The 27,616-nt window shown below is 44.4% G+C and overlaps 2 protein-coding genes across 2 annotated transcripts; one reads left to right on the forward strand and one right to left on the reverse strand.

Moving 5' to 3' along the window:
* lrrc75bb (leucine rich repeat containing 75Bb) lies at positions 1–15,251 on the reverse strand. The gene is made up of 5 exons (XM_060048400.1): positions 14,087–15,251; positions 10,548–10,676; positions 4,552–4,664; positions 1,340–1,899; positions 1–11 (listed from the first exon to the last, which is right to left on the reverse strand). Exons 1-5 carry the CDS (start codon positions 14,375–14,377, stop codon positions 1–3), a joined length of 1,104 nt encoding a protein of 367 aa, XP_059904383.1. The 5' UTR covers positions 14,378–15,251.
* Positions 15,221–27,400, forward strand: ggt1b (gamma-glutamyltransferase 1b). Its single transcript, XM_060050049.1, has 13 exons — positions 15,221–15,332; positions 15,712–15,940; positions 16,730–16,860; positions 17,853–17,942; positions 18,142–18,334; positions 19,747–19,907; positions 20,001–20,150; positions 21,726–21,862; positions 22,013–22,200; positions 22,539–22,663; positions 24,588–24,700; positions 24,938–25,051; positions 26,445–27,400. The coding sequence occupies exons 2-13, from the start codon at positions 15,783–15,785 to the stop codon at positions 26,589–26,591; spliced, it is 1,707 nt and encodes a 568-aa protein (XP_059906032.1). The 5' UTR covers positions 15,221–15,332; positions 15,712–15,782; the 3' UTR covers positions 26,592–27,400.
* Positions 27,401–27,616: the final 216 nt, after the last annotated feature.

Raw genomic sequence — 27,616 nt, forward strand, 5'->3', positions numbered from 1 at the left:
CTAGTGACGTCCTTGGACACACAACACACGCACGCCAGAACACCAATGGACGCACATGCACACACACACACACGCATACAAACATGCGCATCTCATATCCATTGCGCATAGCCGATTATCCGTAACATTACCATTACAAAAGAATTTATTTGCACCCTAACAATATCTGTTGGCAGTATAATGTGTTTCCATTCTCCACTTTGTTCAAAATGATCAGCATGTCATTCATATTCAGACATTAAATAATGACATAAATATCAGAACCTACAGCCGTTGTCGTAAACACATCATAGTGTTCACATGCTTCAATACATGAGAGCCATAGCTTATCTCAATGTATTTTTCTCCGGTGCTGATATATCCATTTAAACACAAACTCTATTTCTGGGCAAAACAGATGGATACAGGATAACATGCCATGCAAGATTACAAACATTACAAAATTTCAACAGTATATATAATATAATGAGCCATATATATAATATCATATAAAAAACATTTAACAATTCAGTGTCATTTCAATAAAATACTTTATTCTTTCATGCTGCACCAAGCTTGTCTCTTTTGCAGCACCAAAAGTGCTTATTTCTGTGCCATTTAATTTCTTCTCTCTTTGGGAGGAACTGATTCTGTAGTGCGGTTCTGAGGCTGACCAGCCAGAGCTTAAGTGGCCTTTGATTTGTTTGTACGTGTGTGTGTGCGGCTGTAAGGGGAAAAACCACAACCTTTTTACTCAGCATCAGAGACAACTGTATGTTTCTCACCAACGCTTCTTTTTAATTAGTTCTCAACAAAAAAGGGGGGCGGCACATAATGAAAAAGTTGTTGTGCCCAACCCTATTGGAAGAAACAAGGACATGCACAATCCATTACTGAGGTATCCTTTTCTCACGGAGGTCTTCCTGGCACACAGTCTCATACCGCTCTTCCTCTTGACATGCTGGCTGGCCGACTGGATGGCGTCTGTTGACTTGCTACTGGCAGACTGGATGTCCTCTGTTGATGCGCTTTGATGTCTGTCCGACCGACTGGATGTCGGACCGGTTGTCTGACCACAGACTGATTACAAAACTATAGAAAACTCAATAATAAATAAAAAACAATTACAAAAAGAAAAGCGACACAAATCACCTTTAACTGAGTCTCACCGCTATACAGTTTGCTCCGCCCCTTCCCAAATCCTCCTCTTCACCTCTCTCCTGCTCCTCCCTCTCCTGCTCCTCCCTCTCCTCCTCCTCCTCCTTCTCCTCCTTCTCCTCCTCCTCCTCCTCCTCCCTCTCCTCCTCCTCCTCCTCCCTCTCCTCCTCCCTCTCCTCCTCCTCCTCCTCCCTCTCCTCCTCCCTCTCCTCCTCCTCCTCCTCCCTCTCCTCCTCCTTCTCCTCCTCCCTCTCCTCCTCCTCCTCCTCCTCCTCCCTCTCCTCCCGGAGACCCGCCTCTCCTGCCGTCGTCCTGGGGTCGCCGTGGCGCCGCTCGTGGATGGTGGGCAGGCTGCCGCGCAGGCCATAGCGCCGGCGCAGGCCCACCAGCAGGGGCTGGGGCACGGTGCAGATGTCCACGTTGTTGCCCAGGTCCACCCAGGCCAGGCTGGGGAAGCGGCCCGCGTCCTTTAGGGCCTCCGACAGGTCCTTCAGCACGGCCGCCGTCAGCCGGTTGCCGTTGACGGCCAGCGTGGTGAGACCCGGCAGGCCGGCCAGGCCGGGCAGCAGCAGCCGCAGCCCCTCGTCCCGCAGCTCCGTGAAGCTGAGGTCCACGGCCGACACCGTCCCCTCGCCGGCCCCGCCTGCCGCGCCCGCGCCCTGCAGGTGGCGGGCCAGGCGCCGGAGGTCCCGGCCCGAGAGGGGGGTCCCCGACAGGTTGACGACGTCGCCCGACGGCTTCTTGTCCAAGGTGGTCTTTAGGCTGTTAGGGGGTACAGGGAACAGAGATCTCGATTCAGCCATTATTAAGGCAACATACCCTACACCGGCCAAGGAATGTTTAACTAAGAATTCATGTCTTCTTTGTCTTTGTCCGACAGAGACAGGAGGGGTGAACTGATCTTCCTCCACTCACACTCATTCTATGTCTATAAAAGTTTGTGGTTAAAGATTTATTTTTGCATTTTTTTTTCTTGAAGTTTCCGTGAGTTAAAGACGAAGGTATCGGAGGACACGCAGCAAATGAACACAGGCAGGAATTGAACCCGGGTCCATGTCGTATGGACTGAGCCTTAATGGTAGCAGCTCTACCCAGTGAGCCAACCTGCAAACTAGACATGGAAATATGCTTTAACGAAACTTAAACATAGGTGAAAATTGAACTTACACAGGTATAACTTGTATGATTGTATAAAGCTATTTCAAAACTAGTAAAAAGTAAAACGTATACAATTGGAAAGCCGAAAGGGTTGCTCCTGGTTAATGTTTACATTCCCTGTGATAGTTATATTCCCAGTGAAGGTCATATTTCCGTAAAGCAAAGCTTCCTTCCCCCATCTATCCTTCTCCCTCTCACCTATCTAGTTCCTGTAAGTGATTCAGTTGCATTGGTGCATACAAATATAACAAACAGCCCTGCTTACTGAAACAACACACAACAAAACATGCTAAAACATATTTTACATTTGCTGTGGATCCAACTTCTTATTTTCTATTCTTCAATTGCTTAACCTGTCCTCGTCAAGATGTATGTACGTTTGAATGTTTCTTAAGTAGATCAATCAAAGTTAAACGGCTTAATCTTTAACCGGGAGACACAAACATTGTTGTCACAAAGGTCTGTGCGCGTGACAAGCTAGCTCCCTCAATGGATGACAGATCTTCTGATTGGTCGCCCGTTTAGCTCATGCTCCTTTTTTATGGCAGCTTAGATAGCGCTGGCTCACGTCATTAAAAGCACAGTGCCGCTCCATGGGTTAGGGATAGTCGATGATTGCCTTGCAGTAAAGAAGAGTAATGAAATTCGTTTTTTTCTTTTTTGATATCTTCAATCCGACCGCTACCAAATGTGCTGAAGGCACACATTTTAAAAAAGGCAATAAAAAAGATGGGTTTGATAAATCTGGAAGTCAATGCCATTTCTGTTATGATACACAGCGTAGAAAAATATGAAATCCTTTCCCAATTCCTTCTAACTCTGAATCTTTGTCTTCGTTTGGGTTATCAGAGTTGATTGTTAACACTTTTGATCTTCTAATAGCATTCTGTCTCTGCTTTATGTTCTGTAATGGTGAACTGTTATGTTGTACTGTTGTGTTGTCATATTGTGGTGTGCTGATATAGTTTGCTGTTGTGCTGTACTGTTGTGTTGTACTGTGGTGGTGTACTATGGTGGTGTACTTTTATGGTGTACTGTGGTGGTGTATTGTTATGGTGTACTGTTATGGTGTACTGTTATGGTGTTATGGTGTACTGTTCTGTTGTTCTGTTATGTTGTACTGTTATTGTGTACTGTGGTGATGTACTGTTGTGGTGTACTGTTATGATGTACTGTTGTTGTGTACTGTGATGGTGTACTGTTGTTGTGTACTGTGGGGACATGGGTGAGGAGGGGAGATGGGTGAGGAGGGGAGATGGGTGAGGAGGGGACATGGGTGAGGAGGGGACATGGGTGATGGAAGGGACAGGGGTGAGGAGGGGAGATATGGCAGGACTGGTGGGCGCGCGTGTTTGGCTGTGGGGGAAACAAACAGCGTGACGCAGGCGGTGGGAGGCTGTCAAACCAAACCAGTGCTCTCCAAACTGGGCTAATTGCTCGGGGACCGCCTCGTCGTGATCATCATTAGCAGATGCTTTTTCATAACAATAACTGTGTGACAGTTTGACTGTTGCGTAACCAAACATGTGCGGTAGGGGGGGGGGTGTGTGTTGTGGTTTTGCAAAGCCTTTTCCGCAGTATTTATATTTTTGCTAAGCTGTCGTTTCGCAGTTCCTTCTGACTTCATTATTTATTTACCGCTTCCACTTTATTCCTTTCTTCATGGATTAATCACTGGTCATAACCACCTATTATAATACGTCCGGGGGGTCTGACCCACCACGGCCTCCCAGAGCAGCAGAACAACGCCGGGGCCATAAGCTACGCGCATTAACACTCCCACGTCAGCTTACATGCCCAGAACGTTCTTCACCCATCGGGAATGCAGTGTTTCTTACATGGAAGGTCATTAAAACAGGGAAAGTGCATCTCTCATCTGAATTAATTCTCCAACTTAAGTTCCTATTTCTGTCTTTCTCTTGGGCAGGGGTTCGGCCGAAAGGTTGTGGGTTTGAACCCAGTGTGGTGTCTGACTTAAGCCAACCTACATCTACTTGCTCAATCATCAAGTGGTTCTTCAAGTAAATTCCCTGTAAGTCACTACGGAACCTTTGCAAGATGACTAAACGCCACACAGAGACAAACCCTTAAATGATCTAAACCTACCCAGAAACAAACCAACTGTTATACTTCAGCCAGTAACTATAAATAAAAACACTGTCTAACTAACGATGGAAGTGTCCAGTAAAAAAAGGGGTCCCGGAAAAAAACAAAACAGCGGATGTTAGGACGGACGGGACGGAGGCATGGACTCACCAGGCCTGAGGCTTCCTCCGCGGCACGCTTTGTCGAGTCCACTTGGAGTGAGGCGTCAGGTGGAACATCAGCTGTCTGCACATCTTGTTGGTGGACTTTAAGGACTGCCCCTCCTGCATTGGGTCAAGAGCCCGTATGGATTAGGGATATAACAGAAAGAATACTAATGGGGTTCCCCCCCCCCCCCCCGCATACAAGTGTTCACCTCAAGGGGGGAAGCAATCACTCATTTGTAAGCACTCGTCAATTGGGTCGTGTCTGTGAATTCATATGCATCGGTCACGGCTTGGGAAGGGAGCTGGACCCAAACGCAGAGACCACCAGACCCAGAAGAGTGGTATGCAAAAGGCAGCTTAACTTCATGGATACAGACAGAAACACACTCACAACAATAATGAGGAGGCGACGGAACTTAAATACAGTACATGGCCACACCTGAACAGAATGACTCATTGTCGTGTGGTAGTGGGTCCGGATCAAAACAGTAAATGAAATTATATAAATTTGAAGAACCTCATTATTTCATGTTGTTGCAGTGTTTTGTGGTTTGATTATTGTTGTTGTTGTTTGTTTTTAACGAATTTCACTGTTGTCACGTTGGACCAATATCTTGCTTTCTACTTCGCCTCCCTCCGTCGGTCCCTCACTCTCTCTCTGTCTTCCTCTCTCTCTCTGTCTCTTCCTCTCTCTGTCTCTCGCTCTCTCTCTTCCACTCTCTCTTTTTCTCTCTCTCTGTCTCTCTCTCTCTCTCTCTCTCTCTTCCTCTGTCCCTCTCTCTTTCCTTTAAACAGATTGAGTGAAGCAGAGCAGGGTAAATCTAATTAATGCTACAACACAACAACAAGAAAGAGGCAACGCAGCGAAAGAGAGGGGGAGCGAGGGGGAGAATAAGAAAGACAGGCCGTCGAGCCTCTGGCGACGAACCAACCCACTCCTTTTCCTTGATGATCCAGCCATGACCACGCACACACATCCTCTCATCCTCTGCTGTAAAAACCTCAGAGATTGAGGAATGAATGTCCTTCTAAAGGGGCCTGATGAGACGAGTTTCCAGGATTTGCTTCATGTTAACAACAATATGAACATTTTAAGAAAAAGGAAATTGGTTTGTTTCTATAAAGTCCTTATACAATGGTTGGTATGGTTGTTATGCCCGGGCTCTACTAATATGCAGTATTTTATATAATTTATAATATATCTGATATTTATAATATGATATCAGCTATACAATAAAATATGGTCCTTCTTCTACTACTTATGTATATTATATACTATATATTAAATAATATAATGTCAGATATCGTTAGCCTCAGAGCATAATTGCCTAAGTCATATTTTAAGGTTCATCTTGTGTCAAAGTAAATAAAAAGTCAAATAGATGACTCAGGCAGATAGTGCTTATGGAATGTAAAGAGCAATCAGATTGTCTTAGCATATAGCCAATGAGGTACAGTGAATCAGCAGCATCAGGAGAGTGGAGTAACGTTTTTTTTTTGCCACAATTTGGCAAAAATTTGACTTGGGCAATTATGCTATAAGGCTAACGATATACAATAATACGGTTCTCATGACTGGGCACTCTAAGTGGGCCGTTTCCGACTATGGATGGCAGGCTCACACCAATTCTAGACCTGTATAAGTCCTGAATGGACGGCAGTTCTGGACCTGTATAGGTCCTGAATGGAGGGCAGGTTGGCAGTAGTTCTGGACCTGTATAAGTCCTGAATGGACGGCAGGTTGGCAGTAGTTCTGGACCTGTATAAGTCCTGAATGGACGGCAGGTTGGCAGTAGTTCTGGACCTGTATAAGTCCTTAATGCAGTTTGGTACCATTCATTTTTGCTGCATTCCCTTTCAGTCTGTTCTCCTTCTGATTGCTGGCCGATCCAAAGCAGACAGTGCTGGATGTGCAGACTGAGAACTGGCTGGATCGATGCAGAGTAGAACTGGATCAGCAGTATCGTCGGCTGGGCCTTTTTGATGATTGTTTCTTTGTTGGACACCCACTTTGGGTCCTGTAAGATGGTAGCTCCCAGAAGCGAGAAGTGAGGAAGGGCAGTGTTGTGGGGGGCTCCTCCTGATTTCCACCATCATATCCACTGGTTGGGAGCGCATTCAGCTCCAGGTTGTTCTGTCCACACCTGAGGGCCAGCTGTTCAACCTCCTGTCTGTTCTGTAGTCAGGCTCGTCACCGTCCCAGATGAGGCTGATGTCCTCCTGAGGTGATAGATGACCTCCTGAGGTGAGAGATGACCTCCTGAGGTGAGAGATGACCTCCTGAGGTGAGAGATGAACTCCTGAGGTGAGAGATGACCTCCTGAGGTGAGAGATGACCTCCTGAGGTGAGAGATGACCTCCTGAGGTGAGAGATGAACTCCTGAGGTGAGAGATGACCTCCTGAGGTGAGAGATGAACTCCTGAGGTGAGAGATGACCTCCTGAGGTGAGAGATGACCTCCTCCTCGGTGAGATATGGACCCCTGAAAGTTGAGAGACGACCTCCTAAGGAGCCGATGATCTCCTGAGGAACCGAGCACCTCCTGAGGAACATCTGACCTCTTGGGGAAGCGATGACCTTTGAAGATGCAGTCGTTGTTGTGGAGGGAGAAGGGCAGAGAGGACAGCACAAACCGCTGGGGGGCTGCAGGGCTGAGTGTCCGGGTCCTGGATGTGTGATCCCAGCCTCACTCGCAGCCCCCCGTCTGTCAGTTTGTGAACCGCAGAGAGGTGGGACAGAAGCAGTGCAGTACTCATGAACTGTGCACCAACCTACACTGTACAGTACACTCTACTCGCTGGTAACATTAGTAGGGGGGTTTGGAGGGGAGGACTTCCGGGGCGATGGTGTTGGAATTCCACAAAAAGGCAGACTTATATATATCAATACTCAATATATAACATAATATCATATCTACAATTCAATATGCTTATATTATCATATGATATAATAATATATGGATAGGTTCAGATAATTATACATGATATAATATGTAGTACATATTATCAGACGTACAAAATAATTTGGTTCTAATGGCTGTGCTGTTTTACATATTATATAATATGTATATTATATAATACATATTACACACACACACACACACACACACACACACACACACACACACACACACACACACACACACACACACACACACACACACACACACACACACACACACTCACACACACACACACACACACACAGTCAGGTCTTATCCAAGTTGCTGCTGTCTTGAGTCTCCCATACCACCTGCTAACTTCCTGCTGTCTAGTCTCCGACAGAACCTGTACAATTTCTGCGGTCCAGTCTCAAACAGCACCTGCTCACTTGCTTCGGGAAAACACTGAAATATTCACAGGAATTTCCCTGGGGAGGTTAGACTCAAATGCTTCTTAACGGGAGGTTTTAATCATCAACTTGGTGTTAGTTGGCGGCTGTTATATAAGGAGCTACCTGAGTTGCCATTATATGATATTGCTTTCTGATAGCCTGACTGAATGTCATTGGAAATCAAAGAAGAGAGAAGGTGCTTGAAGGTAGTAAATGGTGATAAATGTGATCTTGCCAAGTTTAATTTCCAAATTGAGCAGATTAAACACGCTAAATTGCTTACACTAAGAATGCTTCTCATATCAAATATGTATCCGAATTTGAATCTTTTAAAAATAGAATATTACACTTACACTCTTGTCAGCAAAATGGTCCTATGCTGGGCCTAAGTGGAAAAAGGGGTAAGGCTCTTCTGATAAGTAAAGCAATAATACCAAGTAAATATGGAGATAGAGAAAGTTAGGCATCCGATTCTGCGATATAGCCTTGTAAACAACGATGTTTAGCTTACAGTGTGTTTTCTAGGCTATACCATAGGCATTTCATTGCTATAATATTAGTAAAACAATTACATCTGAAGAATACATGTTGTTGCCGACTTGAGCAGAGATAGATGGGACTTGAACACGATAGGCTGACATTGGAAAATGACAATCACAGAGTGAAAAAATCCATTTGGTCTTCACCTTGATAGTTCGCAAAGTAATTTCCCTGTGGGAATAATAAAAGTACTTCTCTGATTAGCTATCTCGTTATCTATCTTCTTTTCTAACCGAAATACAATTAAGGCAAGAGCAGATATTGCTGCGAGACTGTTAACTTGCCTTGCAAGTTCATTGAATCAAGAAGTTAACTTAATTAAGGTCCCTCTTTTAGTGTAAACACCACATGTCGGCCCGATTTAGCTGCTAACAAAATTTAATGATATGAATTTTTTAAGTTTAAGGGACAATTTATGCATATCTGTATGCATTTAAGAGACAACAAATAACATTTAACAGACATTTCAGAAATACCTGATAAAAACGATGAAAAATATCATACTCTACGGAATTTTCAAAGTAATATCACAATAGCTCCCTCTTGCTTGGAGAAATGTTCCTTAGCCCTTGCAATAAACAGCACCGAAATGTCTTTTCTTTATTAAATTCTTTAATGATTCAACTCCAGTAAACAACCACTGGCATCCAGTAGCTGCCCTGTATTCTCTGATATTAATTTTAGCACTACAAAGAGCTGTCCCATCTTATTTCAAGGTTAAAGTTCAAGTCAATGCTGATATCGAGCCACTACACAGGCTCCACACAATTGTGAACTATCTGCTCGTATGTTGCCCGTTGTGGCGCTATCTCCTTAAAGGGGACCTATTATGCTTTTTCGACTTTTATGACCTATAAACGTTGTTATAATGATTGATAGTCATGTTTAACCATACACAAAAAACGATGTTGATTTTCAGGAAACTCTTCCTCTCATCTGGGCGCTTTCAGCATTCTCTGTCAACGCTCGGTTTCGTCCTTCTCCGCCCCCTCGCCCCCCTCCTGCCAACCCAACTCTGTTGTGATTGGTTACCTTCCTTGAAGCGCGCGCGCGGGCAGTTTGACCAGGCATATGGGGGCGCGGCAGGAGTGCATCTACATAGATGATTTCCCGGAAATGTGAACAACTGAATCGCAAACGTTGTCCCGAATGTTTAGCTCTCTGCACAGCCACCCCAGGCTGTCAGCAGGGAATACGTCGAAATGCATGTACGTCATTATTTGACACTTTAGTATGGTTAAACATGACTATCAATCATTATAACAACATTTATAGGTCATAAAAGTCGAAAAAGCATAATAGGTCCCCTTTAAACATCCATAGGGCTTGTACATCAGAATGCATCTTGGGATATTCTTGTTTGATACTCTGCCATTTAGAGAGGGACTCACTCAACAAGTCAAGTTGTAGTACTGTTAAATCATAAATCACTGTAAATATACCGTAACCTAGGCTAGTGAAAACCTTTTTATGCCACATCTCAATTCTGAAACGTTGTGTCAGTTTCAAACACAACAATCCATCCACATAATGAAAAAATATTTCGCAATAAATTACAAAGAATTACCAAAAAAACATTACTACCAATATCAATCATAGGTATAATTCCAATCCTCTTGTGGGTTCAAAAAGAGAGTCAATGCGATGTTTCCTTGAGGGTACCTGAAAGACCAAAAAGTCTGGGCTGTTGTTATGTTTATAGCTAAACAAAACCCTAGTGGTATTATAGTATATATTTATGTGGTGAACTGTGAAGTGTTTTATTAGTTTGTCAGTGTATATTATACAATTCATTCTTAATTAAACTTTCATTTTTCTCGTTCTATAAGCACAGAAGGCACAATTTCAGGAACCAATGCTCATTTACAAATGCCTCTTTTGTCCACGGTCTTTAGAAAAAAGCTCCTTTCCTGGAATGCCTCGGGACCTCAGACTCCCCTAGCAGAATACAAATGCACCAGAGAACTCTGGTTGGCAGCTTCGGTAAATGAGCCAAAGTTGTGTGTTGAATAAACATGCTTATTGACTTGTGCAAATTGCCTGTATGCTTACATCTGGCCTACATTTGAATGCAAATAAACCCCTGAGACTTGATACTAATTTGAGGGGGGGGGGGGATATACGGACCCTTTTCGGGCAGTGCATGTCCCTGGCGAGGTGGAGCAGCAGTTCGTGGGAGATGGGGTCCGCCAGGTGGAGGAAAGCTGCGTTTTTGTACAAGATGTGGTTGAGGGACGTCGCCTGGAGGCCCAGATCCTGGGGAGAGAACAGACGTCACAAACCATGAGCACCCGGCCGTTACAGACACGGCTTTGATTAATCATTTGAACCACCGTCCTCCTTGAATGCAGAAGAGATGTTGGAGATGGATGGATCATGTTGAAGCACTGTGTAATGCTGCCGTGTAACACGCCATTCATCCTGACCCTCGCCCTCACTACCTAGGATCGTTCCTGTGCGTTTGTCAGCTATCGTCTGCATATGTGTGGTGCCTGGTGGCTTAGTGAAACCAGGGATCGGCTGGCGCGCTGTCTTGGTCAGGCTGAGTCAGGGGTTAGGGTAAGTTAGGGTGGTGTCGGAAGGTTTGGTCTCTGGGTTAGGGTTAGTTAGGGTGGGGTCAGCTGGTGTGGTGTCTGGGTTAGGGTTAGTCAGGGTGGGGTCAGCTGGTGTGTCTGGGTTAGGGTTAGTCAGGGTGGGGTCAGCTGGTGTGTCTGGGTTAGGGTTAGTCAGGGTGGGGTCAGCTGGTGTGGTGTCTGGTTTAGGGTTAGTGAAGGTGGTGTTTGTTTGCAGTATTAGGTAGGCTGTTTCTCTTTTCAGTGAGAGGATGTGCAATATATCAAGTGCTGCAGGTGGTGTTTTAGGCTTCAGTGTCAACATCAGTGAGTCCAGAAATACCCTTTATAGTCGGGGCAATGCATATTCACACATACAACTGTCTCACACACACACACACACACACACACACACACACACACACACACACACACACACACACACACACACACACACACACACACACACACACACACACACACACACACACACACACACATACACACAAACACACACACACATACACAAACACACACATACACACATGCATGCACACACACACAGACCCACACACACAAACACACGCGCACACACAAACACGTACATACACACAAACACGCACACACACACACACACACACACCTTGTACTATGCTGTTACACTGACGATTATAACAAACATATTTTAAGATGACTAAATATAAACAGAAGAAATTTGAGACAAATACAAATTGTTCCCACGTCTACCTACTCTAGGATAAAAGCTTTGTAGAGGAAACTCTAAAAAGCATAATGTAAGCAGCACACCACGCATTCATTCATTCCAAGCCTTTACACCCCTCAAAAGGTATTTTTAAACCAATGAAAGGGCACATATAACAGCATATAAACTATGTATTGAAAGAATATACATAATGCATAAAGTATATCATATATGCACTCTGTGAACTGACATGGTCATGGTTCCTGAAGGAGAACAATGGCGTCGTGTGTAGCACTGTAAAACACAATCCACACTCTGACAGCCCTAATACGGGCGGGCGGCTGCGGAGGAAACGTCCCATCAGCATATTGCCCTCCTCCAGCTCTCAAGCCGGATTTATTGTGGGATTCTCTGGAGCTGGGCTGCCCTCCAGGACTGTGTGAAGCAGACTGCAGACTGCGGCTGCTGGCCTGGATGTCATAGAAACACCGGGAGCTGGGGATGGTCCTGAATGCAGATTAAATTGGTTCAATCGACGACTCAGGCTCCAGCATACGACATGATCGATGATCACGTTTCTTCCTCAAGATGTACAGTCTTGCATCAGCAACGTCTCCTCTGGAATTGCGTGTTGCATCGGATGGCACGATGAGTGCGCTCTGAGAAGCTTTAGAGATGTCTCTGATGATGTCTGCCTTGTCGCTAAGAAAGTACAGTGGAAAAAAGTCCCCCCCCCCCCCCACACACACACTTAAACACACACACACACACACTCACTCTATTCTGACTATTACAGATACATCTTCTAGGTCTGCCCACTCAGACTCCCATCTGCTGAGAAAACTGCTTGGTTGCTGCTCATGCAACATTAAAGAGTGACCAAAGCTGAAGCCCATTGGCCCACACATAAAAAAGCTATTAGAGCAGTTCAGAGTCAATTCAATAATAACTGCATCCCAGCACGTTACTCATGCTATCTACATCACTGCATGTTATTTATTCTATCTGCATCGCTGCATGTCACTTATTCTAAATGCATGGCTGCAGTGCAGCCATGCATTTAGAATAAGTGACATGCAGCTGCACTACTCATTACGCCCCACTTTACATATTCAATGTGTTTGTTTATTTCTTTTTTGTTTTCATTTTTTTATAGCTTGATGGATTATCACTTCAGAAATTTCAATTTCAGCCCATACAAATGAAGTTAAAGGGCCATAAACTAGAGACGGCACGCTAATCGAGTTCTGCCTCACAGATATTGCTTCTTGCTCCTCCTGATGGCTTCCCGGGAGGGATGGCGGCTCAGCTGCTGTGACATCCACCATCTCAAAGCCCTACCTCCAGCTTACCCCAACAGAACTAACTGCACAGATCTGCAGCTTGTGCCAGTGTTATGGTTTTGAGTCAGATGGGAGGGAAAAGAGCATTGCATAAGCCTCCTCCCAACACGTGGCCAAATGTTGATGGCATTGCAATCAGCAATCCGACTTGTTATAAGCTCTCGTAGAGAGTTTGTATCGAAGGAACAGGGTGTGAATCTGGGTCTTACTTAAGATAAGATGTTAGGGCCTTTTACGGAGGCCATGTGAAATCAATGCATTGTAACAGGCTGCCTCATAGATGATGATGAAATGCAATGAGGTGATGTCATTATGAGAGAGTACAAACATGAGTGTATTTATAAAAGCGTACGACATCTAGCCCATCCGAGCTCTGGAAATTAAATGGGAAATGCCGAAAGGCACATCTTTCGCAGGGAATCTACGTGGGGAATTTTTCTGTCACGGTTACAAATTTCAGCCAGCAAAGACGTATTTTCTATTTTTGTGAGCTAGGTGGCTGACAGCAAAGTGTGTGCAATCACAAGCTACAGGGATAGTGATTTCTGAACTACACAACAGCTATGCAATATTCTACATCGAATCCATGCGTGCATTGCTATTGATTCCAATTGTGTGTGATAACAAAAACCTTCACCGTATCAGACTTGCTAATTACTGGCTGGGCAAATAGCTGGCTGGGTTTTCCAGTGATTTTTTTTTTTTTTAGAGTTGTTGAATGCAGCACTTTGTGATGGTTTGAAAGATGAATTAAGGATCAATAAAAACAGAAGATATAGGACAATGCACATTTTCACATTTTCAAATATTACTAATACTATTTTATCTTTTGTAGCTATTAATAATTCAAATTCATATGTATATCCTTGTTTACTTAGGGTTAGCCCCAGTGTTATATCTATATCTATATATATATATATATATATATATATATGCAAATGTAGGGTTTCAAAACGTAAGTTCTGATAACATTATGGTTACAATTGTGCACAAACATGAGCTTGCATGAGCTTGACACTTCCTAACCTTTAATTGCTAAATACTTTATAATAATTTAAACTTCCTCACCTTTCTCAACAATGTCAGCACTTCGGCTGCCTGCTCCGTCTTCTTGTCGCCCAGAAGGGTTTGCATCTCACGGATCCAGGCGACTCGTCGCACGTACGGACTATGGTTGGTTTTCCGCAGCAACCCTGGGAGCTTGTCCGACCGGAGCGTGAGGTACGGGAACGCGAAGCCTGCTCCACCTCCGCCTGCACTTCTCCCCGAGTCTCCGCATCCCTCCGTCCTCGGACGTCTCCTCTTGGACAATTGGCCGTCAATGTCCAGGCTACTTGGTCTGGTTAACTTAGAACCCATTAACCCTCAGAGAAGACGCTTTGATGAACTCGCAGACAAATTAATTGGGCGCAATGTAGCCATAACTAGCACGTTTCAACTTGGTTTGTGAAACAACGCGACACCAACCGCTTCTTAACCCTCCTCACCCTGTACGGTGGACAAGAAGTCTTTTGAAAAGCCCTATCTTAAAATAACGTTTCTTTTCAAGTTTAGTAGTAATTTCTATTGTTATAACAGCAGGATACCAAGATGTGTTGTCATAGCCGGCGGTACTGTATACAGTGTATACAACACAGACATGTCCAGCTGTACAGGCTACTCTGCTGCTGCTGATCGCATCGTCCAATCACAGAGTGAGTTCCGTCTAGTAGTCTAATCTATTCATCTAACCATATTAAACATCTTCTCTCTGTTCTACATTCAACAAACTCGATAGAGAAAGAGCGAGGGGATTTACACCACATCGAATATATAGACTAGTAATACTTGCACTATTATGCTCATGCTAAAAAAAACAATTACAAAATTAAAACAAATACTACTTTAGTGTTTCCATTTGATTTAAAAAACAAAACAAATGCAGATACGATAAGTAGCACTTGATTAAATAATTTCCCGAACAGTCTGTTTCAAACGAAATTGTATATTACTGAACACCAAAATACGAGCAGATGTATTTAAATACACTAGTGATGTATTACCCAAGGTCAGGCAAATCATGCCTGTGATACAATCAAGGCCTACAGTTGATAAGGTAATTTAATTAGGTCTAAGTAAGTGAGGAGTGTGGAAGTATTCCTGCCCTGTTCTGTTTGTAATGAGTTGATTTATGGACCTTGTGAGTTAACGTTTAAACGCTTTGATATTCCCTACTTTGAAGGCTACATAAGGGCCTGTTGATTATTGCTGGAACCAGGTGATAGAAAGAGAGCTTTGCAAGAAGCACGCACTACAGCGTTCTACTCAAGCCAAGGTAAGAGAGCTTCTTATTTCTGCTTCACTGCCTGAACAGTGTCCTGTGGTGTCTTTGTCTAAATGCAACGTTTTTCTATATTGTGGAACAAATGGAGGAAAGCCTGTCCTCATTTTTATTGTGTGCTGCAGTGATTGCATGCAGTGAAACAGACAGTTGCACACGCAACTAGGGCAGGAGCCCCGCGAGGCGTAGTCCCGGCTCCACCGTGCATGACACCGTCATGTTACATGACATGCATGTTATTGAGTGTGCTATACATGTCTAACAAGCCTTGTTGAATTCCACTGTACATTGTCTTCTACTATTGCTCCGTTCTATTCCTATTCTATTCGATTTGTCTGCCAACAAAGCTCACACGGTGCCTCATGTTTTACAGGTTTTCGGCGGGTCGATCTTGGTGGTGTTTGTTGTTCCTTGTGACCGGTGTTCAGTTTTCGGCGTGAGGACATGGTTAGCAAGACGGTGGTGTTGGCCCTGGCGCTGCTGCTGGTGGCGGCAGCGGCCACCTTCCTGGGGGTGTTCTTCGGAGTCAGCAGTCCCTCCGAGGGGGGCTTCTCCAGGGCGGCCGTGGCCGCGGACGCCGGGCTCTGCTCCGAGATCGGGAGGTGGGCGTAGTCTTTGTTTCAGCACTCCTTCACTTACTTGCTTGCTCGCTCATAACGTTCTCGGCCACACACACACACACACACACACACCCACTCACCCACTTTCACCCTTCCTTGCTCACTCAACCACTTACTCACTCGCTCACTCGCTCACTCGCGCACCCGCTCACTCACTCACGCACTCACGTACTCATATACTCACTCACTCACAAACATACTCACTCACTCACTCGCATACTCACTCACTCAAACGCTCACGTACTAACATACTCACTAGCTCCCTTCCTCACACACTTACCCACTTACTCCTTCGCTCGCTCACTCACTCATGCACTCACTCCCTCACTCACTCACTCACTCACTCACTCACTCACTCACTCACTCACTCACTCACTCACTCACTCACTCACTCACTCACTCACTCACTCCCTCACTCACTCACTCACTCACTCCCTCACTCCCTCACTCACTCACTCACTCACTCACTCACTCACTCACTCACTCACTCCCTCACTCACTCACTCCCTCACTCACTCACTCACTCCCTCACTCACTCACTCACTCACTCACTCACTCACTCACTCACTCACTATCTCCCCTACTTGCTCACATACGTATAACGACGACAACATTTCCACGTGTTCCCCAGACTGAAGCTCCTCATTTGCAACACCTCAACAGCACACCCTAGTGTTACGTTGAACAAACCAGCTCTCGTAGCTCTACGTTCAACATCCCGTAACCCTTCCCATTCCCTATCTCCCATCACCGGTCCAACTCATGCCCCAGAGACATGCTGCAGAAAGGCGGGTCTGCGGTGGACGCCATGATCTCCTCCCTGCTGTGCGTGGGCATCGTGAACCCACACAGTGCGGGTATCGGCGGGGGGCTGTTCATAACCATCTACAACGGAACCACGGGTAGGCCTACGCGTGGTACTGATGCACCCCTCTACCTCGAGTGAGCATTATGGCTATGATAGATGTACATGATATGTTTCTGTTTGCAGAGCAACATCCACCTTTAGTTAGGCTGTGACATTACACGACGATTTCATTTAAACTCTTTCAAATCATTTTCATTTTTTTGTCGACCGACGTTATCAATGAATGGACTTTTCTCACTAGTCAAAAGCATAAACTTCCCTCTCTAGTCTAAAGAACTTTCTCTCACTAGTATAAGTATAACCTTCTCTCACCAGTCTCAAGTAAAACTTTCTCGCACTAGTCTAAAGTATAACCTTCTCTCACTCGTCTCACTCGTCTCACCTACAAAGCTCTCCACAACCTAGCCCCCAGTTACCTCTGCGACCTCCTCCAAGAATACACTCCCTCCCGCTCCCTCCGCTCAACCTCTGCTGGACTACTATGTATCCCCACATCACGACTCACTACAATGGGTGCCCGGTCATTCAGCTGTTCAGCACCCAGGCTCTGGAACTCCCTCCCCCCACACATAAAACAGTCAGACACCATTACAACCTTCAAGTCACAACTCAAAACTCACCTGTTCAAACTCGCACACAACGTCTAACTGATCACTGTTTTGATTATTTGTTTGTTTTGTTTTGTCTTGTTTTTGTTTTATTTATTTATTATGTTTATTTATTTCCACAATGTCTTGTTTTTTTAAACGATTTATGATGACTATATTCTCTGTAAGGTGACCTTGGGTGTCTTGAAAGGCGCCTCTAAATTAAATGTATTATTATTATTATTATTAAAGTATAACCTTCTCTCTGTAGTCTAAAGTATAACCTACCCTCTCTAGTCTAAAGTATAACCTTCCCTCTCTAGTCTAAAGTATAACCTTCCCTCTCTAGTCTAAAGCATTACTTTCTCTCACTAGTCTAATGCATAACCTTCTCTCTCTAGTCTAAAGTATAATAGTTTTTTGTTCTTGCTTCATAAAGGCACAGTGGAAACCATTGATGGAAGAGAAGTTGCTCCGGGGAATGCCACCGAAAACATGTTTGGGACCGACAAAGATTTATCCCGGACAGGTAATGCTTAACCAGTCTTATTGATCCAAGCAAGGTTTTGCTGAACGTTAACCAATAGGACTTTGAGATAACATGACACAAAGACTGTTTCTCTGAGGGGCAATCATGGAGGCAAAGGGAAATGACAGATCTAAATTAGAGATAATGTGTTACCTGTGACGCTGTCTTTTGTTTTTAATCATAACATTGTTTTCTTTAGGCGGACTGGCCATTGCTGTACCAGGAGAAATTCGAGCTTTCGAAATGGCACATCAACGTCATGGCAAACTACCATGGAGAGACTTGTTCCAGCCGTGTATTGAACTGGCAAAAAATGGGTTTCCTATGGGTTCTGCGCTAGCTGGTGCTATCAAGGAGTACAAGGATGCCATCTTAAAGGACCAGGCCTTATGGTGAGTGGCACTAGCTGACTTCTCCATGACTCGGTTTGATTTAAAGTCTTGCACGTCTATATACGTCTATAGAAATCTAGGGGTTATCATGGATTCTGATTTACATTTCGAAAGTCACATCAAATCAGTTACAAAATCTGCATATTATCACCTTAAAAATGTAGCAAGGCTTAGAGGGCTCATGTCCACCGAAGACTTACAAAAACTTGTACATGCCTTTATCACTAGTAAGCTTGATTACTGCAATGGTCTCCTTACAGGTCTCCCAAAACAAACTCTAAGGAAGCTTCAGCTTGTTCAGAATGCTGCTGCTAGAGTTTTAACAAAGACCAAAAAATTTGAACATATTACACCAATTCTTAAATCGTTACATTGGCTTCCTGTAGGTCAGAGAATTTATTTTAAAATCATGTTGCTAACCTATAAATCCCTACATGGTTTAGGCCCAAAATATTTAACTGATATGCTTCCACTACATAAGCCTTCTAGAACACTAAGATCTTCTGAGACCAATCTGTTAATTATCCCCAGAGTAAACACGAAACGTGGGAAAGCAGGATTTAGTTACTATGCAACAAATAGCTGGAATAAACTCCCTGAGGATTTAAGATTTGCCCCAACTCTGAGCACCTTTAAAACAAGATTGAAGACTTTTATGTTTGCTTTAGCTTTCTGCTAAATCTTAAATACTTTACCTTTATTTTACTAAAATGCCTTTTTAACTTTCCCTTTATTTTCTATTTTTACCAGAAAAATACATGATCTGATACCAGAGAGAAAGGTTGTATAAGGGTTAGAGTCCTGAGTTTGTTGGTCCTTTTGGTCTGGGCTAGAGTCCTAGAAGCTGGGTTAGAGTCCTAGAATAAGAATAAGGCCTTTGGTCTGGGCTAGAGTCCTAGAAGCTGGGTTAGAGTCCTAGAATAAGAATAAGGCCTTTGGTCTGGGCTAGAGTCCTAGTAGCTGGGTTAGAGTCCTAGAATATTGTTAAGGGTTAGAGTCCTGAGTATAAGGGTTAGAGTCCTGAGTTTGTTTGTATAAAGGTTAGAGTCCTGAGTTTGTTTGTATAAAGATTAGAGTCCTGAGTTTGTATAAGGGTTAGAGTCCTGAGTTTGTCTGGGTTAGAGTCCTAGAATCTGGATTGGAGTTCCAGAGAAAGGACCAAGTTCCTTTAGGTTGGGTTGTAGTCCCGACTTGGGTTCCAGAGAGACTGTTGATCTGATCTTAAATACATTGCACTTTCAATTTTACTCATTTCTTGCATATGTTTTCTTTTACTTATCTATTATTTTATTTTATTGCATGACAATGTTTATATGTGAAGCACTTTGAGTCTGCCTTGTGTATGAAAAGTGCTATATAAATAAAGTTGCCTTGCCTTGCCTTGCCTATAGATTGTCCCTGCCTTCTTTCAGTGCGGTGTTTTGCGGGGCTAATGGGACCTTGTTGAAAGAAAACGATACAGTGAAAAACCTCAAACTGGCAGAGACCTACCGCAGGATAAGCGAAGAGGGGGCAGATGCCTTCTATGTGGGACCCATGGCTGAAGCCCTTGTGAAGGATATTCAGGCCAAAGGTACGGACACCTTTATAGGCCCTTATGAAACGGCCAAACGGGTATAACACAATATAAACAATGTCCCTCTGTTAAATACAAACTATAATATAGATGGCATCGTGACCTTGGAGGACCTGAGGGATTACAGGCCGGTTCTGGATGAAAACCCCTTGAAGGTCAACATTGGGGGGTACACCATGGTGACTCCCAGCGCCCCCGCCAGCGGGCCGGTCCTGTCCCTGCTGCTGCTCATCTTGGAGGGTGAGCCGGTGATATGGTGTGGTGGGTCCAGACTCATGTACGAGAGGTGGTCTGGGGGGCCGGGGAACATTCAGCCAGTGCACAGAATGTAAATATTATTATTATATTCCCGAGTGGTGAGACTCATTTTTTCTTTAGGGGGGATGCCTGTGCCAATGTAAAATATAAACTATATATATTTTTGGTGTATTAAGTTGAATAGGTGAATGACATGTATAGGACCGCCATATCAGATGGAGCATCATTCACAGTATTTACGGTGGTTTTTGGGGGCCGCCAGAGAAGTGTTGATATAAGAAGTGAGTGGTAAAGGCTCCTCACTTGGGTGGAAAACATCGAATCGACAAAACTTGCCTTGCGTCTTCACTGAGCTCTGTTACGGGTCTGTGCACAACGCCTTCCTGTGTCTGAGCGTGACGGAGAGAGGAATAATTGACACGTTGTACAGATTATTAGACTATTAGAACCATTCGTGGGTTCAAACATTTGTTGAACACGCCTCACATCCCCTGACTGATGGTGACGCTGTCATTTATTATCTCTCTGGTCCTCAGATGGCCTGTGGTTTTCTCTCTCCATGAAACAAGGGCACATAGCTCTTCGGTAATTCATCTCTTCTGAAACGCCCACTCGCTCGCCTTGGCCTCTGTTTCCCTCACAAACCAGACCAATTTACCTCTAATTGGACACAAACAAAGTAAAAATTCTGCCCGCCGTGTCAGTAGCTGTGACTGGGTGAAAGTTCCTTCCGGAGGAATTACACCATGACATCCTCCTCTTCCTCCTCCCCCCCCCCCCCCCCCTCCTCCTCCCCCTACTTCCCCTCCTCCACTTCCCCCCCTCCTCCCACTCCTTCTCCTCCTCCTTCACCTCCTTCTCCTCCCCCTCCTCCTCCTCCTCCCCCCCTCCTCCTCCCCCTCCTCCTCCCCCTCCTTCTCCTCTCCCTCCCCCCTCCTCCTCTCCCTTCTCCTCCTCTTCCCTGTCCTCCCCCTCCTTCTCCTCCTCCTCCATCTCCTCCCCCTCCCTCTCCTCCTCCCCGTCCTCCTCCTCCTCCTACTCTCCCTTCTCCTCCTCTTCCCTGTACTCCCCCCCCTTCTCCTCCTCCTCCCCCCCTCCCTCTCCTCCTTCCCCTCCTTCCCCTCCTCCACTTCCCCCTCCTCCTCCCACTCCTTCTCCTCCTTCACCTCTTCCTCCTCCTCCTTCTCCTCCTCCTCCCCCTCCTCCTCCCCCTCCTCCTCCTTCTCCTCCTCCACCCCTTTCCTGCCCCTCCTCCTCCCCCTCCTCAATTTCCCCCTCCTCCTCCACCTCCTCTTCCTCCTCCCCCTCCTCTTCCTCCACCAGCACGGAAAGGACTCATCAAACCAGACTCTGTTACCCCCCCCCCACGCACCTTAACTCCCTCTAAGCCCAGGCAGCCCTAATACCCCATATCAGCCGTGGAGGTTGATATGAGAAGAGCACGCAGGCCACAGGAAGTCGTTAAGATGATCCGCGTTCTGCCGACCTGAGCAGCGACCTGAGCGGTTTGTTTTGAATGAAGACGACCGCTTAAGTTCCACGTCTTTCCCCCCACAGGCTACAGTTTCTCGGCGAAGAGCGTGTCGAGCCCCGAGGCGCGGGTGCTGACCTACCATCGCGTGGTGGAGGCCTTCCGCTTCGCCTACGCCAAGAGAACGCTGCTCGGAGACCGCCACTTCCTGAACATCACCGACGTACGGCCAAACTAACGACAGACTTCAGAATCGCGTTTACCTTTACGACATATGAAGCCTCTACGCGATCATGGTATCAAGCATTATAAAGTATGTAGCCTACATGACCATGGTATCAACCGCTATAAAGTATTTTGTCTCTTCCAAAAGCTGATCCAGAACATGACCTCGACCTGGTTCGCCAGGGGCCTGCGGGATCGCATCACGGACAACACCACGCATCACATGAACTACTACGAGCCTGAGTTCTACATGCCCGACGACGCCGGCACCTCCCACCTCTCCATCGTATCTGAGGACGGCAGCGCAGTCGCGGCCACCAGCACCATCAACACCTTGTAATGAGTTAGCATGTGTAGCTTCTACTGTAGCAACAACCCCCAAACAAACCTTCCCAACCATATTATTGGGATGTATTATTGTGCGTTGTTATGTTTTTTAGATGTATTATTGAATGTTTCTATGTGTTTATTTGTCTTATTGTGTGTTATTGTGTGTTTATTTGTAATGTTGTGTGTTAGTGTTATGTATATCTATGTATTTTTGTGTGTTATTATGTGTTTATATGTATTATTTTGTGTTTTTATGCCTTTATAAGTAATACTGGCTGCTATTTTGAATTTAACTGTAATATTGTGTCTTAATGTATGTCTATATGTCATTTTGTGTGTTCTAGTTTTGGCTCCAAAGTCATGTCCTCCACTGGAATCCTCCTCAACAACGAGATGGATGACTTCAGCTCCCCAAACATCACCAACGCCTTCGACCTCCCGCCCTCACCCAGAAACTTCATCCGGCCTGGTACACACAGACACACACACAGTACACCCCTGACCTAGCAATTCCTTTAAGGCAAGTTCACACACACACACACACACACACACACACACACACACACACACACACACACACACACACACACACACACACACACACACACACACACACACACACACACACACACATACACACACACATAAGCGCACACGCAACACACATACGCGCATACACGTACACACACATAAACATGCACACAGAGTACCCCGCTCACCTAGCAACTTCATCATGCACGGTACGCATACATACACACACACACACACACACACACACACACACACACACACACACACACGCACACACTCACGCACGCACACACACACAAACACACACACAATTGTACCCCCCTCAACAAAAAACTTCATTCAGCCAGGGACACACTCACAAACAAACACACACGCACATACACATACACATGTCACGCACATACTCACACACACACACACACACACACACACACACACACACACACACACACACACACACACACACACACACACACACACACACACACACACACACACACACACACACATATTTTTTTTACCAACTAACCCCAAGTTGTTAGTCTGTTTATTTAATATACAGTGTGGGTATAGCTATATAAAGCAATATCACATGAGAAGGAGGGCTTTCAGGCTGCTTATCAGCATAACACTGATTATCTTTGGCACTTAGCCTGCGGCCTTGTACCTACGACTGAATCCCAGCCGCGCTGATATTCAGGGTAACAAAATAACCTCGGCGTGTGATATAGCTTTTATCCAACCCTTCTACAAGCACCATTTATGAGTTGACAGTGATAGCCGACAACAAACTGTTTGTTTATTTAATAATTTATCCGGCTCCGCCAACACAAATACTTCCGCCCCTGGACGGGTACTGGGCTGTTGCCAAGCAACACATAAACATGCCCCTGCACACACTAGCTAGCTCCGTTGTCTTAAGTCTACGCGTTACAGCTGGCCCACTACTGTGTCATATACATTTATCTGTATGTTTCCATTAATGCACAGCCAGGGAAATAAGAGTCTGTTGACAGTTGCTTCGGTGGTGTGTGTAATTCCGATGAGATAACAGTAGGCCTATGATTGTCAATGTAGGCTAATAAACGCTTATCAGAAACACCTGCAAAGTGTTAATGTGGCAGTGCTGTTTTACACTCTTTATTGTCATTGATGGATTGATTACTTGGTTGGAACCAACTGTTGTGATAAGTTATTTAGTGATTCATTAGTCGTGTTTTTGTTAATTTAATAAACAGTCCTGTTATATAGTTTAATGAATAGGCGAGTGGTATTATTTAATATAAAATCGGGTAACATATGATGGTTCAGAATTAAATATAAAGTCATGTTATAGAATAATTCATGAGTTGTTTGTTTGTTAATGTATTATAAAGTCTGGTTACATAGTTAAATTAATAAGTGAGTGGTATCATTTATTATACAGTCTGTTTGTATAATTATTCCTGAGTGGTATCGTTTAATATACAGTCTGGTTCTTGCTATATAGTTATGTAATGATTCCTGAGTGTATATGTGTGTATTGGATGACACCACAGTTTATTCTGTTTGTTATTCTGCTTGAGTAAGCAAACTAGGGCAGAATGAACAGCTGCTGTTTCAGGCACTGGCACCCGGGGCTCTAGTGTTGATGATGTCACACGTGTTATTGCCCTTACAATCGATCCCAGAGCAAAATAATACATTTCATAATCAATCATGATCAATTAATTTTCCTGCATGAACTCATCAAAATGAATTCACTAATTGAAATGAATTATGCTCGAAGGTTAATTGAGGATATTCCATACAATTTAATTGAATAATAACATAGTAATCATAACAATACTGAATCATTGAGTGAATCCTATCTGTGTTCACAGGAAAGAGGCCCATGTCGTCCATGGTTCCTACCATCCTCCTCGATAAGGACAACAGAGTTAAGATGGTGGTGGGGGGCTCGGGGGGCAGCAAGATCACCACCGCCATCGCACAGGTGCGTCCCTACCCTAGCCGCCGTTTAGATAACGCCCTCATCCATCACACTGGTGCGTCCCTACAAGGACATCATTATCTCGTGTTGTGTGTTACAGGGGGCTACAGGGGAATCCATAAGGGGCACAGAGATACCCTTAATGCCTGATGTGTTAATATCTTGATATAGAGTGACTAAAGGTACCGTCCACCGCAGAGATACTGAAACGGTATGTCGTGTTCTTGTGTGTTTTTGTAGGTTATCCTGAAAGCGCTGTACTTTAACTTTGATTTGAGGACAGCAGTAGGGGAGGCCAGACTCCATAATCAGCTGAGCCCCAACGCGACCACGGCCGAACCTGGCTTTGACATGGTGAGCGGAACGCAGAGTGCTAACATTGTAGCTGAATGTTAAACCTAACTGTTGAATAATGTAATGAACTGTAATTAAACATAGTTAACATGAACACCATGGCCTTAGTTAACATAAACTGCACACCAATAGTTAATGATTGTTCGACAATTATTTAACTGTTAACTAAAGAAAACATATTATGGTGTTTTCCCAACAAGTTAACATAGTAGAGTTCATGCATGCATAGAGTTAAAGAAAACATGTTTTCGAAGCTGTTTGCTGGAAATAGCTTTTAGGAAAAAAATATCTTGCCTACCGCTATTCGCCTCTGTTTCGGTCCCTTCAGAATGTGCTGTTTCTGGTGTCTGTAGCTTTAATGCAAATGAGCTGCTGCCCATTGACCGATGAGCTGTCAGACTGAACCACAGCATGGAGGAGAAGGGATTATTGCCATTTGGGGACTCCTGGAGCTCTATATCTATTTAATATAATAATAATATTATGTATGGGTATTTATATAATATTATATTTAATATAATGGCCAAAAGCTATGTGCGCCTCGTATGGTACTTCCACAACAAGCTCGTCTCTGGTACTTCCACAACAAGTAAAGACTCGTAGTGGGGGATATCTCGGCCATGGTTGAGAAGAATTAAAGCTCCGGCGGGTGGAGCTCAGCGGCAGTCCGTCAGAGAAAGGGATTGTACTCCCGGAGCTGAGCTGCCGCCGAGTTCCCCCCCGCCGGAGCTGCTCGTTTGCTGGTCCACAAAATCTTAGCTATTCTCTGATTGGAGGGGAGTGGGGAAGTGGGAGGTAATATTCAACTGTGCTCCCTTCCTACGTGGGAGGGGGCGCCGAAACTGACTTGCTCGTTTGGTAACTGTAGGCGGGGTACTCTCAGAAATGCATGTCTCACTCAAAAAATCATATAGCTACAGACTTTATTCAAAGTTGGTATGCGCACCAGAGACCCAAACAACACCCCAAATCCCAGGAAAGGTGTTGTTTTCATAATATGTCCCCTTTAACTGTGAGCTTATGCTTAATACAACATGAATTATTGTCAATGAATTGTTAATTATTGTACCATTATTGTAAGTCTCAACAACAGCATGAAATAGACCGCTAAAATTATAGCTACATGATAAATAAGAGGGGGAAATAGAGCGCTAGCATAGCAGCTGTATGCTAAATAACACTGGGGAAGGTGTTTCAATGAGGGATGGAGACGTTCAACTCTGCATTGTTTTTGGCGTTGATTTGAAATGCTGTGCTTCATTTTGCTCGAAAGCGTAGTCTACGTTTTAGTCCTATTCTTACTCAAATATAGGTAAATCGACCTTTCTAGCAAATGCTCAAATGAAGTCTCACCATGTTATTAACGTGCATGTCTCCCTGTCGCCCGCGACAGAAAGTGCTGGAGGGCCTGGCCCTGAAAAACCACGAGACGAAGGCCCTCAAGTCAACGGGGGCGGTGATCCAGGCGGTGGTTCGCCATGGCAACCGCCTCCACGCTCAGTCAGATCCCAGGAAAGGGGGCTACGCCGCCGGGTACTAGTCTAGTTAGATGCCTACCCCCCCAGCATCATGAAGAGAATGACTCACTGTGGAACAAAAGCAGGACCAGGTGTGGATGTCATCCGTCCCCAAACAGCAGCTCAGTCCTCGGGGAAACGTGCTCCTTGTCTCCGCCGACAGCAAGTTGTTGTTTTTTACAGATGGATTATGACTTTGTTGTAGGTTCGCTGTACTTCAGTGCAGTTCCTTTTTTTTTTTTTTTTAAGACTGCGTACTCTGACAAAAGTGGTTTAGATCAAACATAACTAATATTTAATGTGTTTTGAAGATTGTCCATTTTGCTATGATCAAAATGTCCCTGCCATACTCATGGTAACTAATATGACACTACATATTTCACTTTCTTTTTCATCAAGTATTATGGTGCTCATTGTGCTGTAAATAAAGAACCCCATCCAATGACATTCATATTTTATAAATATAACTATTATATCATAATATAGTACAATAAAACACCCATATCCTACAGTCACCATTGTGCCATGTTTATAGATATTCTACATTCTGCATTTACGTTGGAAACATCCTCTGAACACAACAACATGTGTACTTATATTCCAGCAGGTTCACCAAGCACACAGACGCCTAGCAGTTGCAGTATTTACAGTATTTAACGGAATCCGGGAACAAATATTAATGTACACCTGCTAAATGTATAGCAGGTGTTGCTAGGCAACCTAGGTTTAGTCAAACAAGCCTATAACCTGTCGACACACTGTAAAATGTACAAAGTGTAAGAGTTATTTAAATGTTTCTGTAAACTAACAATAAAGAAGTTGGTACATTTTATATTAAGCTTTTTATGTTGCTTTGTACCAGTGGTGAGCACATGTGTCCAAACCTTTTCGATAATACTTATATATAATGGAATACATATATATATATATATATATATATATATATATATATATACATGCATAAATACATTTCTTGGATAATTGTATGGTACGATGTTATTGTGTTCATTAATTGTGCTCTGAAACTTCCCCTCCTTCATAGCTGATC

The sequence above is a fragment of the Gadus macrocephalus genome, chromosome 4, assembly GCF_031168955.1.
Source record: "Gadus macrocephalus chromosome 4, ASM3116895v1".
NCBI lineage: Eukaryota > Metazoa > Chordata > Actinopteri > Gadiformes > Gadidae > Gadus > Gadus macrocephalus.